Source organism: Camelus dromedarius, chromosome 22, assembly GCF_036321535.1.
Source record: "Camelus dromedarius isolate mCamDro1 chromosome 22, mCamDro1.pat, whole genome shotgun sequence".
In the NCBI taxonomy this organism is placed as follows: Eukaryota; Metazoa; Chordata; class Mammalia; order Artiodactyla; family Camelidae; genus Camelus; species Camelus dromedarius.
The window spans coordinates 27,333,159-27,348,216 of record NC_087457.1 but is presented as its reverse complement, the minus strand read 5'-3'; the positions used below and the strand labels follow the sequence as shown (position 1 = coordinate 27,348,216).

The 15,058-nt window shown below is 39.4% G+C and overlaps 1 protein-coding gene across 5 annotated transcripts in view; it reads left to right on the top strand.

Moving 5' to 3' along the window:
• TENM3 (teneurin transmembrane protein 3) overlaps positions 1-15,058 on the top strand; it is a 2,090,952-nt gene that overhangs the window by 1,976,895 nt on the left and 98,999 nt on the right. For all 5 annotated transcript variants that reach the window (XM_064477579.1, XM_064477578.1, XM_064477577.1 and 2 more), the window contains 4 exons: positions 8,780-8,994; positions 13,518-13,728; positions 14,168-14,269; positions 14,476-14,670. In XM_064477579.1, coding sequence (XP_064333649.1) covers positions 8,780-8,994; positions 13,518-13,728; positions 14,168-14,269; positions 14,476-14,670 — 723 coding nt within the window. The remainder of the gene's footprint in view (positions 1-8,779; positions 8,995-13,517; positions 13,729-14,167; positions 14,270-14,475; positions 14,671-15,058) is intronic.

Genomic DNA, 15,058 nt, shown 5'->3' with positions numbered 1-15,058 from the left:
CAGGACTGGAAAAGTAGGAGACTGAGAAAGCTCTGGATTTGGAGACACCCCACCCCCACCCACCCCCAGCCTCAGTGCTGGTTCCTGGCATTTTCTACTCTGTTTTGTTGTATTTCCCAATTACAACAAATGCTAGTTGAAATTGATGTGGATAATTTTGCAACTGACAAAGGATGGTGGCCCACAGTTTCAAAAACATGGCTCCGAAAGTCCCCGCGTGACCACAGAACGCCCTGGGGACGGTTGATGCTCTGGTGGAGCAGCTGTGTCCCGTGTCGGGGAAGGACCGCCTTCCTAGCCGCCCGCATAAGGGGAAGCTCACTGACGCCCCAGACGGAGTTACATGTCCTGGGGAAGGACCGACCCTGCAGCCTGCCAGCTGAACTGGGGGGTTTGTCAAAATTTCTCTTTTTGGAAAGAAGGCTGTCTCGGGGCTCAGGCTTTGTCCAAAGTGTGATCGAAAAAATAGTCACTTGTCTTTATTATTTTTCAAGTAGCCCAAAAAACCCTAACTTTTAAGGAATTTTTATGTTCATTTTTGCAAGTAAAGGTTCTCAGTGTGTATCTCTTAAATACTTGCAGACTTGGAGAGCCGAGGGCAAGGCAGTGGGGGTCTATTTGCGAGAAGGGAAGTACCTTAAAAACAATGGCTCTTAAGGATCCATGATGAACTGGCAGAGTCCATGCACCCTCATCCTACTTCAGAGAAGCAGATCACATCGTCTCTTTAGAAATTCTAGGAGATTCCACCCCTTAAGAAAGCCTTGCAGTTCTCAGTGACGCTCACTGGGAGAATTAACCGTGCTCAGCATAATGGGAAAACAACTCCACAGCTTCTAAATGCAGTAGTCTTATTTATGCAGTCCTCTTTTGTTCTTATTTTATAATTGCAATCATGGTGCCAAGGTTTCAGTAAACTCGCTTGGTTTTAAGTTAATACTGAGCTAAAGCTGCAAAATGGTATTTAGTATTTAAAAGAAGAATGTCTATTACCTGCCATGATTCTTCCCTGATTATTCCTGAGACCTTCTTTGACTCCAGATTTTAGAGATGAGCTGTCAGAAGTGTGGGGTCTGTTTTTCCACCTCTCTGCCACAAGTCCTCAGCACAGTTACAGGCAGGCAAGGTGCTCACAAGTATTCGTCCAATGAATGAATAAAAGTACGATGACTAAACGCTATAAAGTATATAAAGGGCCCAACACACTGCCTTGCACAGACTATACACACAGCAAATGTTGGTACAGTACAGTGTGGTTAAGGATTGGAGTTGTGCCATTGGTTGTGAGTGGTTTAAGTAAATTACCTTCTTTAACCTCCTGTTTCTTCATAGAGTAGCAATGAGGTTTAAATCAGATAATGCTTGTAGGATGCCAAGCAGGGATTGGAACATGGTAAGTAGTTGATACATGTCAGTAACTATGAGTTCACTCTTTTTGCTTATTGCTTTTTTTTTTTTTTTTTTTTTTTTGCAATTCAAGATTGTGTACTTGTATTTGTAGCAAAATCAAAGTATCCTCTAAAGGAATGATAGAAATACCTGTCTTTAGTTATTTGTGTTTTTAGTTGTTTGGATTTTATGAAAGGAATCTATTCCTTAGTCCTCCTTTGAATGCATAGTGTTTGTCATTCTGTGTTTGTTTATTGAGCATGTATTATGTGCCGTGCACAGAGCACCGTTCTGAGAATACAGCATTGAGCAAAAGAGACAGTCACAGTTGTTCCCAGAGTTTGTGGATTGCAAGGGAAGACAGGATTCAAGCGAGCAATTCCAATGAATTAGAAAATGCACAACAGGGAAAAGTAGAGGATACCGTGGCAGGACATTTCACACTAGCTGTATTTGAAAGGAGCAAGAAGACAAATGCTAAAATTTCGCATAGGATAATTTGGGATAATATAAGACAAGATGAAAGGCCATCAATTTTGCTTAGGATAACTCTGGCAAAGGACTCCAGGAAAAAAAGAAAGACAGAGAGAGGAAGAGAGACAGGGAGGGAAGAAAGGAGGGAGGGAGGGAGAGAGGGAGGGAGGAAGGAAGGAAGGAAGAATTCCTTTGTACAGACTTCCAGTTTTAAAATAAATAAGTCGTGGGATGCAATTACTGCATGGTGAGCAGAGTTGATAATAACTCTGCATTGTATATTTGGAAGTTGTGAGAGAGTAGATCTTAAAAGTTCTCGTCACACGCACAAAAAAGTTGTGACTATGTTCAGTAGACTTATTGTTTTGGTCGTTTCACAGCATACACAAATACAGAGTCGTGCTGTATGTCTGAAACTAATACAGTGTTGTATGTCAGTTATAGCGACAAAATAAATAAAACCTGCGTTTGTATTGAGTACAGATTGGAAACCTCCACATGCGTGATGCATCCCCTTTGAACAAAATAATTCAAATTGCTTTGAAATGTTAACATTAGTGTTCATCATGTGTGAATTTCCTCCAGTACTAGACAGTTTCAGAGAATTAGATTTCATGGCAAGTGACAGACTGCCTGTGAATTAAGGAAATGAAACCAACCGGCTGGAAGAGCACTGCGCTGTACTCTGTGTTGTGTGCGGTGTTTACGTCGTCGCATTACGTAATATTCCTTAATTAGGGGCTGTATTGATTCCGCCCATTACACTACCTCTGCTAGGTAATGTTTTAATTCACTTAGTTTGTGATATAACACTCTGTATCCACAATGCTAAGTTATGGCATGTGGTTGTTTATAAAAAGATATGTTCTCTCGGAGATCTCAAAGTCAGGGTATGAATCCAAGGTTAGGTCATAGAACTGGAGGGTGGGCTATTGATCGTCTATAAATGCCCAGCCTTGCTTCCTGATGCCTTAATTATTAGGGCCTCCGTGGGCCTGGAGATGATATTATCATTATCCTCTTCAACAGTCGAGTTAGACGTTTCACAGTTGGATTTATTTTCCGCCTTTCCATTTCAATCATTACAGGCTGGTTTACTCGCATCATGTGCAGGCAGCAAATTCGTGAATCTATGACCAAAAAAATGTATTTTTTAACTTTCGGGGGTTTTGTGATGTCACAAAATAATCTTCAAACATATACCAAACCTCCTAATTACCGGCATGATTTTAAATCCTACTCTATTTTGTCCTTTTAACATCTAAGGTTGGTAAACTGTTATTTATAAAATATCTCAGAGTACAAAGTCCTTTTTTTAAGGCATTATCTGAAAAACTCCACCTTACTGAAGTGTTTTCATATAAACTGGGTTTCACATAAGAAGGCGAGGAATTACAACAGCTCTGTGTACTCAGTCTCTGTACGTTCTCACACTCTGACAAATGTATTTTAAGACATTAAGACTTGTGACACATACTAACTGATGAAAGGAAAAATCACAGTTAGTAGGTGAAAAGACGGCGAGTGGCTCCCACATTCAGTCTCAACAGGACAGGTTGAAAAAAAAATCTTCAAGATGATACTTTATTGTGTTTGAAGATGTGGTACATCTCGCTCTTACTGTGAAGGCTTTAATTGGTTTGATTCCTAACCCCCACGCTTTGAGTTTAGAATAACGACAGGGCACTCTGTTCCCTGTCTATTTTTCCCTCCATCTTTCCTCCTTTTTCTCTTAGTAAAACCTACAGACAGCCTTAGTTTTCCTATGATCATTCCCAGGTTCAGAGTCTAGGGGCTTAAGAATGGAGTGATCTCAGTAAGGGAGGGTGGAGACCGCTAACACTGGCCCTTCTTTTATTTCCTCTGAAGCCAAAGTTGTCTGGAATTCAGGACATGATGAAAGACATCTGTTTCCAGGCTTTTATGTAAGAGGACTGATGAGCTTCAGAGGAAAGGCTTGTCCAAGTATTTACAAGTTTATCAAACTGTGTCAATGGCTCCCTGACTTCCAGGTGTGTTTACAGTCAATAAAGAGCATTTGAAAATGCTAACAGAAACGACCATGCTCGACTTGGCCAAATTAGAGAAGGGCCATGACTTGAAAAGCGACAGTGCAGAATTTAAAAAGACAAAGCCCCTTCACAAAACTCTAGTCTCCTGACACTCCTTTTTAGCAGGAATGTGGTACTCACCTTAGCTGCCCATTCGGTAGACTTAAGCAGAGAAAAATCTCTACCTCACTGATTATAATGAGGATCAGGTTCTGTATCTACCTTTCAGAAAAGACACATTCTGAGACTTTAATTCAAAATAAATCCATTCTAAACAGTATAACAATTTGAAGCAAATAGATGTTGATAGGCACTTTTCCTGGGAAAAGCCAGAACAGATCAGTGACCTTCAAACTATTTTCTTCTTGTGCCTCTAAAACAAAATATACAAATTTATATACAAATTTATATAGAAATTTAAATGAATATTTTTTCCTGCACCTATAATACTCAAGTGTTTTTAAAATCTGTTTTCTTCTATACTGAATTTTGCTTACAATTATCACTTATACATATTTGGCTGAAATCTACCTAATTATGATATAAATATGTTAAACATTTTGATAATTCTTAAATATAAAAAGTGAAAATGTATTAGAAGTACCTCTGAGTGAGATGAAAGAGGACTTTTTCAAATAGCTTATGTATTCATTGATGAACATGACATTCGAAGAGCAGAGCAAGGTTCAGGATCAATTCTATTCCTGTTTTCCTTTTTTTTTTTTTTATAAGTATAAACATAAAAAAAAGCTCACTACAAAATAAGCAGATGGGAATGGAAGGATTTTTTTAGAACGATGCTATTCAATTATCTGAAATCTTTATTAGTCATATGTTAAAAATCACATTGTGATCTGTTTCCAAAAACTGCATTTGGTGGTCTGTAAGCTTTCAATCCCATCACATTTCTTCAGTTTTATTGAAAGCAAAGAATTGGCAACTACCTACTTTCGAAAAGAATCGTAAGCAGTTTTCCGAAAAGGCTTTACCAAGGCTTCGCAAAATACATACCACTAATGACAGTCTCATTCTTTCACATAGCGGTACTTTATCTGATATGTGCAGAACGGGTGGTAAATGGAACTGTTGTTCATTTGTATTCACCTTTGTTACAATCTTTTTGAATGCTTTTATCATACATGCTTTCAATATCTCTATTTAATTGGCTCAATTTATGAGAAACACCCACTATATAATTTACTGGCATGGCTAGTATCATTAAAAATCAGACTTAGACTTTCTGTCAGAAACTTTCTGCCTGACTTATTTTTTCAGTTCAAATAAATTGATATTCATTCCACCACAACCATCTCAGTTTAGAATTCCTCCGCTAGGTAGGCAGTAGAGAGATGGGCGAAGCCCAAATCCTTGCTAGGAGTTTGACAACTGGATTAACCAAGGCATCACTCCCTTCAGTATCTCTTGCTTTACTGATGTTTTCTTTGCAGTCAGGAAACTCCTCTGCAGGAGAAAGGCATTCAGAGAAAATAGTTGGGGGTGGTGGTGAGGGAATGAAATAAAAATGTTCTTCCTCCCTCTTAATACGTCAGATTTAAAAACCCACCAACCGTCTTAAATACTCCATTTCTTTACTTCACCGCACTTTGCCCTTGATAGAGATACACGTAAGACAGGAAAAACACTGAAGCCCTACCTTTGGTGTGTGGTGTCTTGACTAAAGGAGGCTTTAATCACTAAAAATACTTTCAGTTTTGCCTCTGACACAGTGGAAACTTTATGCTCTGAGACAATGTGTCAAAATAAGATGGATGTGTGAAAGGTGTGCCTGTCTGATGTAAAGGAAGTCTTCATATGGAAATGGCTGGGGTTCTGGAAGTTAATCCCCGGAGGACAGTCCACGCTTTCTTCCTCACCGGGGTCTTCACCTTCCTCAGAGGTCTGACTCCTCTTGTTTGAAGACTCCTGGATTAAGTGTCCTCCAAGGGCACTGGAACTCAGAGTATTTTATCTCTGGGTGTAGGGTTATATTTTTATCTTTTTATTTATATATTCTAATTTTGCCAAAATGAAGATGTATTAATATCATAGGATAAATATTTTAAATTTCAATGAATGATGCACGACTTATAATCTATGAGCTGATATATGAAAAATTGCAATGATTACTATAACCCAATTTTGAACTTTAATTTTCTAGAGTATTTTACATCAGTAGATTAGTTCAACAAAAACAGACCTGACAGGTGAAGGGTTGTTAGCTGCCTGATTACAGACATCAGGGAAAGAGAGGACATGAAGCTGTGAATAATGGCTTTTTACTAAGCTTTCTTACATAGGCTCCCTCCTGCCTCAGACCTGGGGTATTGCAACTATATCCCAACTCCTCTCTCCACTTCCGGGCTTCCCACACTACTGCGTTTTAATGTCCTTGAAACAATGACTTCATTTCACCTTTCACCTGATGAGAACCTTTAATGGGTCTCCATTTAGCTACAGCGGTCCTTTGCACCTGCTGGTGCCTGTGTCGTTTCGGATGCAGGAGTCCCGGTAAAAAACAATTCCAACACTTACTAGTAACGCACTCTCCCTCCAACTTCACACTTCACTGTAACTGGGATTTGCTGTGAATTACTCTAGACCCTGCTGGCCATAACCTCGGTGTCTGCCAGAAACATCTGTGATCACAAGGCATGTTCCTCTCTAAGCTTGGATTCTGTTTCTCCTGATCTCTCACACACACACCACCCCCCAGGAGCAGATAAGTGCCTCTGTGGCTCTTGAAGCATCATTTACCCACATCCAACCTATTTCAAGTACCTATTTTTAAACCATGCCATAGATTATATGCGTAGTGATGTAGTAACATAACATAATGCTTACATAAGTATGTCTGTCTCCAGGTGCATACATGTATACCTCCATTCAGGAAGAGGGGCGGCATCATGCTCTTTGATAAAGCTGAAAATACAAAAATTCGCAAACATGAAGTAGAAAGGCCAGACCCTTTAGCCTGGCATTCAGGGGCCTCCGTGACCTGATACCATTTTTCCTTTTCCAGTCTTACCTCCCATGACCCCATGCCGAGCCCATTGTCTGCCATTCATTTAATGCCTACTGAGAGCCAAACGCCGTATGCAGAATACGGCATGTCGTCCTTCCAGTACTCCTGTGATTGCGTTATTACTCGGCCCGTTGTACCGATGAAGTTTAGTATCAGAGGTTCAGTATATTCCTTCAGATCACTCAGCTAGTTAGTGACAGAGTCAGGATTCAAACCCAGAACCAGACTGTCTCAAAGCCGGTTTTCTTAACTTCTTTTCTAGTCAGATGGCTCTGTCTGCTCACCATCACCTTCACACACGTTCAGTTCCTCTGCTGTGGTTTTAATTACGATTTGCCCCAACTCAGCAACCTTTTCCTACCTGCAAAGTTTAGCTCAGCAGTTACCCACCTCTGTGAAATCTTTCCATCTCCAGCCTTCAGTGATAGCACTCCTCTCTGACCTTTAAACCATATGTTGCTTTAATTGTTATTTAATGTATAACTTTGTAGATGTTGTCTTCCCAACCAGGTAGTTAGCTGGAATGGCAGGAGCCATTGAAGCCAGATCAGATAATCTCCAAGCTGCTATTAAGTTTATATTTCTTATCAAACACTCAAAAATGAACTCAGTGTTAAATTAACAACCTTTCCTAGACAGAAGAGTCCCTCCTCTGTCATTTGCAGTTCACAGCTCTCTGAGCTGAAACTGAGTCCTCCAAATTTTGAATTAAGTTCTTCTCTGGAGGCTGTTGTACAATAAATATTATATAACATCTGAATTAATGTTCAGATCAATGTTTTTAAGAAGACAAAAATCAGTAGTAAGTGAACTTTGTGATTTTTCAGAAGATTGAGTTGGTAAGAGGATAATTTGCCCATTTTCATTCTGTTCCTTCGCCTTCATGGACCCTTTCCGTGAAATAGGACACAATGTGGTTTTGTGTCCATTTAAGGCAAACTGTAAAACCTTCTCGCTCACTAACCCCCTCGCAATGAGAACGAACCTTAACAAAGAGGGAAGGAGGGGAACACATACCAAAATAGAGGACTCTTGGATCTGTTCCCTAAAACCTGGCCACGAAGTAAGGAAGGCGGTGGACTCTAAGAGGGAGCGGAGACATTTTGTTCTCAACATGTTGAAGGTCACCGAGAGGGGTAATACAAGTATGCGTAAGGCTTACGGTGAATCTGAGATAAGCATCAAAAGAAAGAGGTGAAGTTGCGGCAGCTTACCTTAAGAGCTTTGTGAGAATTTAAACTTGCCCCTCCTTGCCTTCCCCTCGTAATGTCCCCACTGCCCCGTCTCCACCACCCTTCCAGCATCTGGCTTTCCATCCATTCTCTACCGTTTGGAGGGAACTGCACGAATCAGTGCCACTGATTGTTTTTGTTGTTTGCTTAAGGATTGACTTAGAAATCTCCACAATCCCTTCTGCCTTAACTTACACTTTGCAGGGTTATGGTATATCGAGAATGACTGATAAGTACCAGCCTTAATCTCTCCCAAGAAATAACAACACATACAATTTGTAAGATAATTATGTTTCAGGCGATCAAGAAAGACTGCAGGTGTGAAAACAGGTTCAGTAATAAGCATACCTTGGGGGGAAGTAAAACGATTTTGACTTAAATATCTTAAAGAATGGGCTAAATCAGAATTAGTTGAACAGTATCTAACTAAAAAAAAAAAAAAACCCTTTTAAAGGGAAAATTAGAAATAAACAAGAGCATTTTATTTATTAGAAGAAGGTGACATTTCTGAGCATTTAAGCAAAAAGAACTTTTCAGTAGTCAGAAAGCTGTTTGGTTTTTGGTTTGGTTTCTTTTTGATGTTTTGTTCTTTTTCGACGGCTCTCTTCCAGGAAAATTCGGCGGATTTACGCAAGAAAATAACACCATAGATTCTGGAGAACTTGATGTTGGCCGAAGAGCAATTCAAGAGGTCCCTCCCGGGATCTTCTGGAGATCACAGCTCTTTATCGACCAGCCACAGTTTCTTAAGTTCAATATCTCTCTTCAGAAGGATGCATTGATTGGAGTGTATGGCCGAAAAGGCTTGCCACCCTCCCATACCCAGGTAGGCTCTGTTACCAATACAATGAAAGCTGCTAGTTTGCATTTTTCAAGTCATTCTGTTTCTTAAGTTCAGCTGTTTAACTGTTTGACCCCTTTTGTATTGATCTCTTACAGTGAAAAGAATTTTGAATGTACTTTACCTTGAGGTTTTTAATTTAGTAGGAAGAACCGCATTTTCTTCCTGATTTGCTTTAATCTTTATTGATTGATGAAAATGTGCAACATTTGAGAGTAACCTAATGAATATTGAACATCATCTGGGTACGCGGTGAAACATCATGGGCTTTCCAAGTGTTTTATAAGGATTCTATGATGATTTCCAAAGAGCATCCTCCTTTCATGTAATAGACACATAACATTTTCATCTCAGAAGTACTCATTCTGTTGAAAATGTATCGTATACTTTTTACTTTATGTCAGATTTACTCTTTGTAAAGAAGTGATGGGAACATACACATATGTATGATGGTATGAACTTTATCAACTCAAGCCATGACTCCTCGTCTGCATGTGATGGTCACTGAAATTCAGGGGTAGAAGAGCTCTCACAGATAACCAAGGATGATCACGTTAGTGTGGGACTCAGAACAATTCAAATACCCCGATTTCATTGATTCAGAGAGCTTTGAAGTCAGTTTGCTTTCATGAAAATCACCTCACAGCTGTCGCAGACTGATACTCCCACTGACTTTTTCAGAATCTGATACTGGCTTACGGTGTGTACATTAGAAATTGTGCTTTAAAGAGGTCCCATTATGTCTCAGAGAAACTATTTAAATTACCTGCCACAAAATTGGAGCCCAGACTTTTCCCCAAAACAAGAATTCCAAAAAAATGTAATAGATGGTTAATTTAAACGGTCAATTAGATGAGCTTAAAGTTATGCTTGAAAATCAGTTTATTTACCCATGGAATTTCATGCTGATTTTAATTTGACTTATAAAATGAGGACCTTAGGAGTTTCCTGTTTGCTTTATATTATGTAATTTTGTGAGAAATGTGTTTCCTATAACCTCAGAATATAAAGTATAAAGAAAAATTGACCTATACACTAATAAAAAAAAATTTTTTTAAGATGAGTAAGGAAATTTGAAAATGCTTTCTCTCATGTCATGCATCAAGAAAGTTTCATCCACGTATGTGAATTTTACAGCTAGCTGTGAATTTTTTGAATGTTATGCTTTAGTGTATTTATTTTTCTGACTTAATACTTTTCATGTCTACCTTATTAAAGTAATCCCTTTAATCCTGACATATCAAATACCTCTAATTGTGTACTGCTAATGTCCAATTTTAAATTTTAGATTATGATGGCATTTAACTGTAGTTCATGCTGTAAGTGACTAAGATGTAATAAGCAGGTTTTCTTAACTAGGAGCAGCCCTGTATGACTTCAGTTTTACCAGACAGATCCCATTTAGTAGAGAGAGCAATGGTCCAGCAAAATAGAAAAGTTATTTTTCCATTGGAATCACATACATGATTAAATTATCTTTGTACAACTCAAGAAACAGACCTTTGACTAAGTACAACAGCAAGCATGTAACCTATAAATTTGAAAAAATAATTTCAGAAAAAATTAGCTAAGACACTGGGCTTTATTAAGGTTTATTTAAAGATGTAGGGTTGACTTTTTGCAAGCTATCTATACCACGTAAGACTAGGGAAATAAAAGGTGTAGTTTCAGGTTTTCTCATAATTCTTCTGGTATTTAAACACAATGTACGTGATATCCACTTTTCTTTTCTACCACAATATATGTGTTTAAGCAGGTTATGCCTTTTCTTAAGCTCCACAGTTATTAGAATTCCTTCCTCTGGTTTATTCAGGATCAGCAGAGCAAACAGCTGTTTCTGAGTTCAGTGTTTAAACATGAAATATGCTATAAAGCAGCCCAAATTGAACATTTCTCTGTTTCTGGGGAACGTTAAATAAATCAACCTGAAATAATTAAAATTGTCCAACCATTCAGAATAATCGCTTGAGTTTTGAAAGTCTTTGTGACCCTTTATAAAACTGTCCGTATGACTGTTGCCAAGGAATCAATCGGCTTTCTTCTCCCTCATGCCCAATTCATTCTCCTGGACAGTTAGAAGCCTAAGGAAGCAATTTACTGCTTTACAGTCAGTAGTGTACTGTATCATTTATGTACATCTGTATGAAGGCTATTGTCGATTGGGAGTTGGAAACCTGGGTTCTGAGCACACACCCCTGCCACTCTTTGACCTTGTGACCTTGAACAAATCATTTAACTTCTCTGTGCCTCAGTGTCTATCTGTAAAATGAGAGAGTTGGAACACGTGATCTCTAAAATTGCTTCCTTCTCTGTGTCGGTGATTTACAGCAAGGCTGTACCACCACCAAAAGTCAACTTATGAGAGCTGTTAAGTATTCCTAGATTCTGAGTGCTCATCATTTTAATAACTGAATGGAGCTAAGCTTATGGGTAGTCTGTTTAGAAAGGAACCACCAAGATACCTTTATCAAGTGTAAGCTTGTCTCTTGATTGCTCCCCCAAGGTGGTGAGAATGAATTTTGTCGTATCACATAAGATTCTAAGACTTGTCTGTGCAAAAACACTGTATCTCCATCTCATGAATAGATATTACAAAGCTACACTGGTGTTTGTCCATAAGTGATTACACCCTAAGAACAAAGGTTATTAAACTTCTATTCCATGTAAGTTGTTTCCTTTTCACAGAGATGGCCTTAGCGTTAAATAAGGAATTTATCTATAGGAATTTGAATGACCCTCCAGAGGTCATGTGTGAAATGCCCCCACAGGGGAGTCTGGAACTCGGTAGATACTCACAACCATCAGCTATTCCCCACCGCCAACATCCTGTCCACCACTCCAGCCTTATTTTATTGTTCTCGGTGTGATGCAAATGGTGATTCTATGATAAAAATGACCATTGATAGGTCTTTCAAGCCCTATCAAAATTCAAATTTTCCTCCCTTTCACTTTTCCAGTTACTGTTTATGTAAGGGGAGAAAAATGTTTATATGCAATGGGACCATTAAAAAACAACTCCTTTGTCTTGTCTTTTTGCCATGCTGATGCAAATATTTAAATCTGATGAGAAAATGGATGGTTTCTTTGAGATAGAGGCACCTTTCAAAAGTGCTGAATTAATTTCCTCTGATAGTTTTGGAATACAATTCCAGTGAAATGTTTGCAGTTCACATCTCCACACCCACCATTATGTTCATCCCGTGAAAGATACATGAAAAAACTGTTCAAATGTTAATCACTTTATACATTGTTTGTGTAATTCTCACAGCTGAGATGTTACAGTGCCGTTTGACTACACCAAAGAAAACAAAACATGCTTTCATGCTTTAACAAAAAATTTAACATGTCAGAAACTGAATTAGATATTCTAAATTCTATCCAACAGTAACAGAAAGAGGTCTGTCTATGTACAGGGGCAAAATTCTCAGAATCCCAACAATTGATTTTTTTTTCCAATTTGATTGTATTAAGGGATTCATTATAAATAACTTTTCCTTAATAGACATCTGATGAAATTCCATTTAAGCAATCTATCAGAAAGCAGAATACTGAGACTCACATGCGGAGCGCTGTAACATGAATGAGGTTTACATAGATGGCGCTGTAGTGTACTTTCCACCACAAACACATACCTCAGGAATAAAATGAAACTGCTGAGAGTCTACAGAAACTGAATCACTCTGCTTTTAAGAAACTGTTATCTAACAAGTTTGTTAAAACTATGTTGGAAAGTCTTTGCAGTGTCTTGCAAATTAACTGAATTATCTCTAGGTACAAAATGTACCCCGCTGTTACAAATCACATTCCATATTTTTAATTATCTTTACATTCTCCAGTTAAATTCTTCCAGCTACCTAATGTTCCTGATGACTCTTGCTAAAACAAGAATTAAGTTGAATCATGATTGACTTCATGACAATAATGAGGCCATCCCTTCAGAACCCCTTCATTGTTTAATTTTTCAGACTTTTGATCAAAGATGTAAAGGCATCTTGTTATATGTTTTTAATCTAACCGTGACTAAGTAAAACTCCATGGCTTTCTCCATGGTGCCTGGGATGGTTACATCAGGGTCACAGAGAGGGTAGCGTGGTGTAGTGGGAACAGCCCCAGCTTTGGAGCGAAGCGCACTGGCGATCACACACCAGCTCCACCACTGACCAGGTATCTGACCCTGCTCAAGCTCTCAAGTTTCAGTTTCAGTTGTAGCCCCAAACTGCCTACACTCACAAGCTTTTTATCAGTTGGAATAATTAAATAGTTTTGGGAACCATATTATGCAGCCAGGGAAGAAATGGCCTCTGAAGTTTAGATGCAGCAATGGTGTGCAAGGTAACCTTCATCCTCCCCAGAAATGGAATGCCTAGAAGACCTGTCATCAGTCAGGAGCTTCTTTCTAACACTGTCTTGATTAGAGCAAAGGAGACAGATTTGAGAAGGAAAGAGAGAAGCAGCCACAACGGTCCAAAGTCCAATTACTGAACGTTTTTACTTGTCCCCATCTTCAGTACGACTTTGTGGAGCTCCTGGACGGCAGTAGGCTGATTGCGAGAGAGCAGCGGAACCTGGTCGAGTCGGAGCGAGCCGGGCGGCAGGCCAGGTCTGTCAGTCTCCACGAGGCCGGCTTCATCCAGTACTTGGATTCGGGAATCTGGCATCTGGCTTTTTATAATGACGGGAAGAGTGTGGAGCAGGTGTCATTCAATACTATCGTTATAGGTAAGGATGGTCCTCAGAGCATCGTTTTCCCAGGCTTCCAGCCTGAGCACTGTCTTGGATAGAAACTGAACTGTCTTCATGAATTTTGAGTGATGCCTAGGATGTCAAAGCCTGTGGTAAATGGGAGAAATATTTTTTAATTGTATATTTATGAAGATGTGATGAAGCACGAAGCACTGGGGAAAATACTATTTGAAGGTAGCTTGGAGGAGGACGGTGCATCAGGAAAACATTTAAAAACATCTGCATTTGCAATGGCAGTGTTTTGCTTTAACTATTTGAATAATCTGGCATAAACGAATCTTTTGTTGTTGTTGTTATGGAGCAAGCTATCCATACTTCCTTCAAGATGTAGCTAAAGTGATAAGTGACACCGTTTACCTTGTGTGAGAGGCAGGCTGCACATACAGCAAAGATCGCTGCTTTCTCTTTCCTTCAGAGTCTGTGGTGGAATGCCCCCGAAATTGCCATGGAAATGGGGAGTGTGTTTCTGGAACTTGCCATTGTTTTCCAGGATTTCTGGGTCCGGACTGTTCAAGAGGTATGCCAGTCAGATTCTTTTCTTAAGCCAACATCAATAAGCTGTAGAAACACGAGTAATTCCGGAAACTACCAAGACAGGAAAGAAATGCGGGGGGTGGGGGGGGGGAGAGATGGCATGCTGCTTGTTCCAGCGACGTGCCTTTTCTTTGAGACTCTCGATGGAAGATGTGGCTGTTCATTCTTCTGTCGCGTCTCATTTCACAGCAGCCTGTCCAGTGCTGTGCAGCGGCAACGGGCAGTACTCCAGGGGTCGCTGCCTCTGCTTCAGCGGCTGGAAGGGCACCGAGTGCGATGTGCCGGCCACGCAGTGCGTAGACCCGCAGTGCGGCGGGCGTGGCATCTGTATCATGGGCTCTTGTGCGTGCAACTCAGGATACAAAGGAGAAAACTGTGAAGAAGGTAAACCCGGCACTGTTTGCAGGAGTCCATTGTTATCTTCGTAAAGAAACAGATTATATTTGTAACCTTCAGTTTGGCAGATAAATCTTTTTACATGCCTCCTTCTGAACGTGGTTTTGATTTCCATATTTATGGATACATTGCTTCATGAACAGTTAACCTAATAAAAAGAAAAAAATACCAAGGAATCCTTTTGCTCATTTTCAATAGTGTGATTAATTTTTTTTTTTTTTTACTCTGAGAAAGTAGCAAACATTTGTGTCCTGAAAGCAACAGTGGACTGTTGAATTTTTTTTTTTTTTGCATTTTTACACATTGATGCCAGCTTCTAAGTCTATCATTTTGGCATCTCTAGAAAGACCGGATGCAGAACATAATATACTAGTGA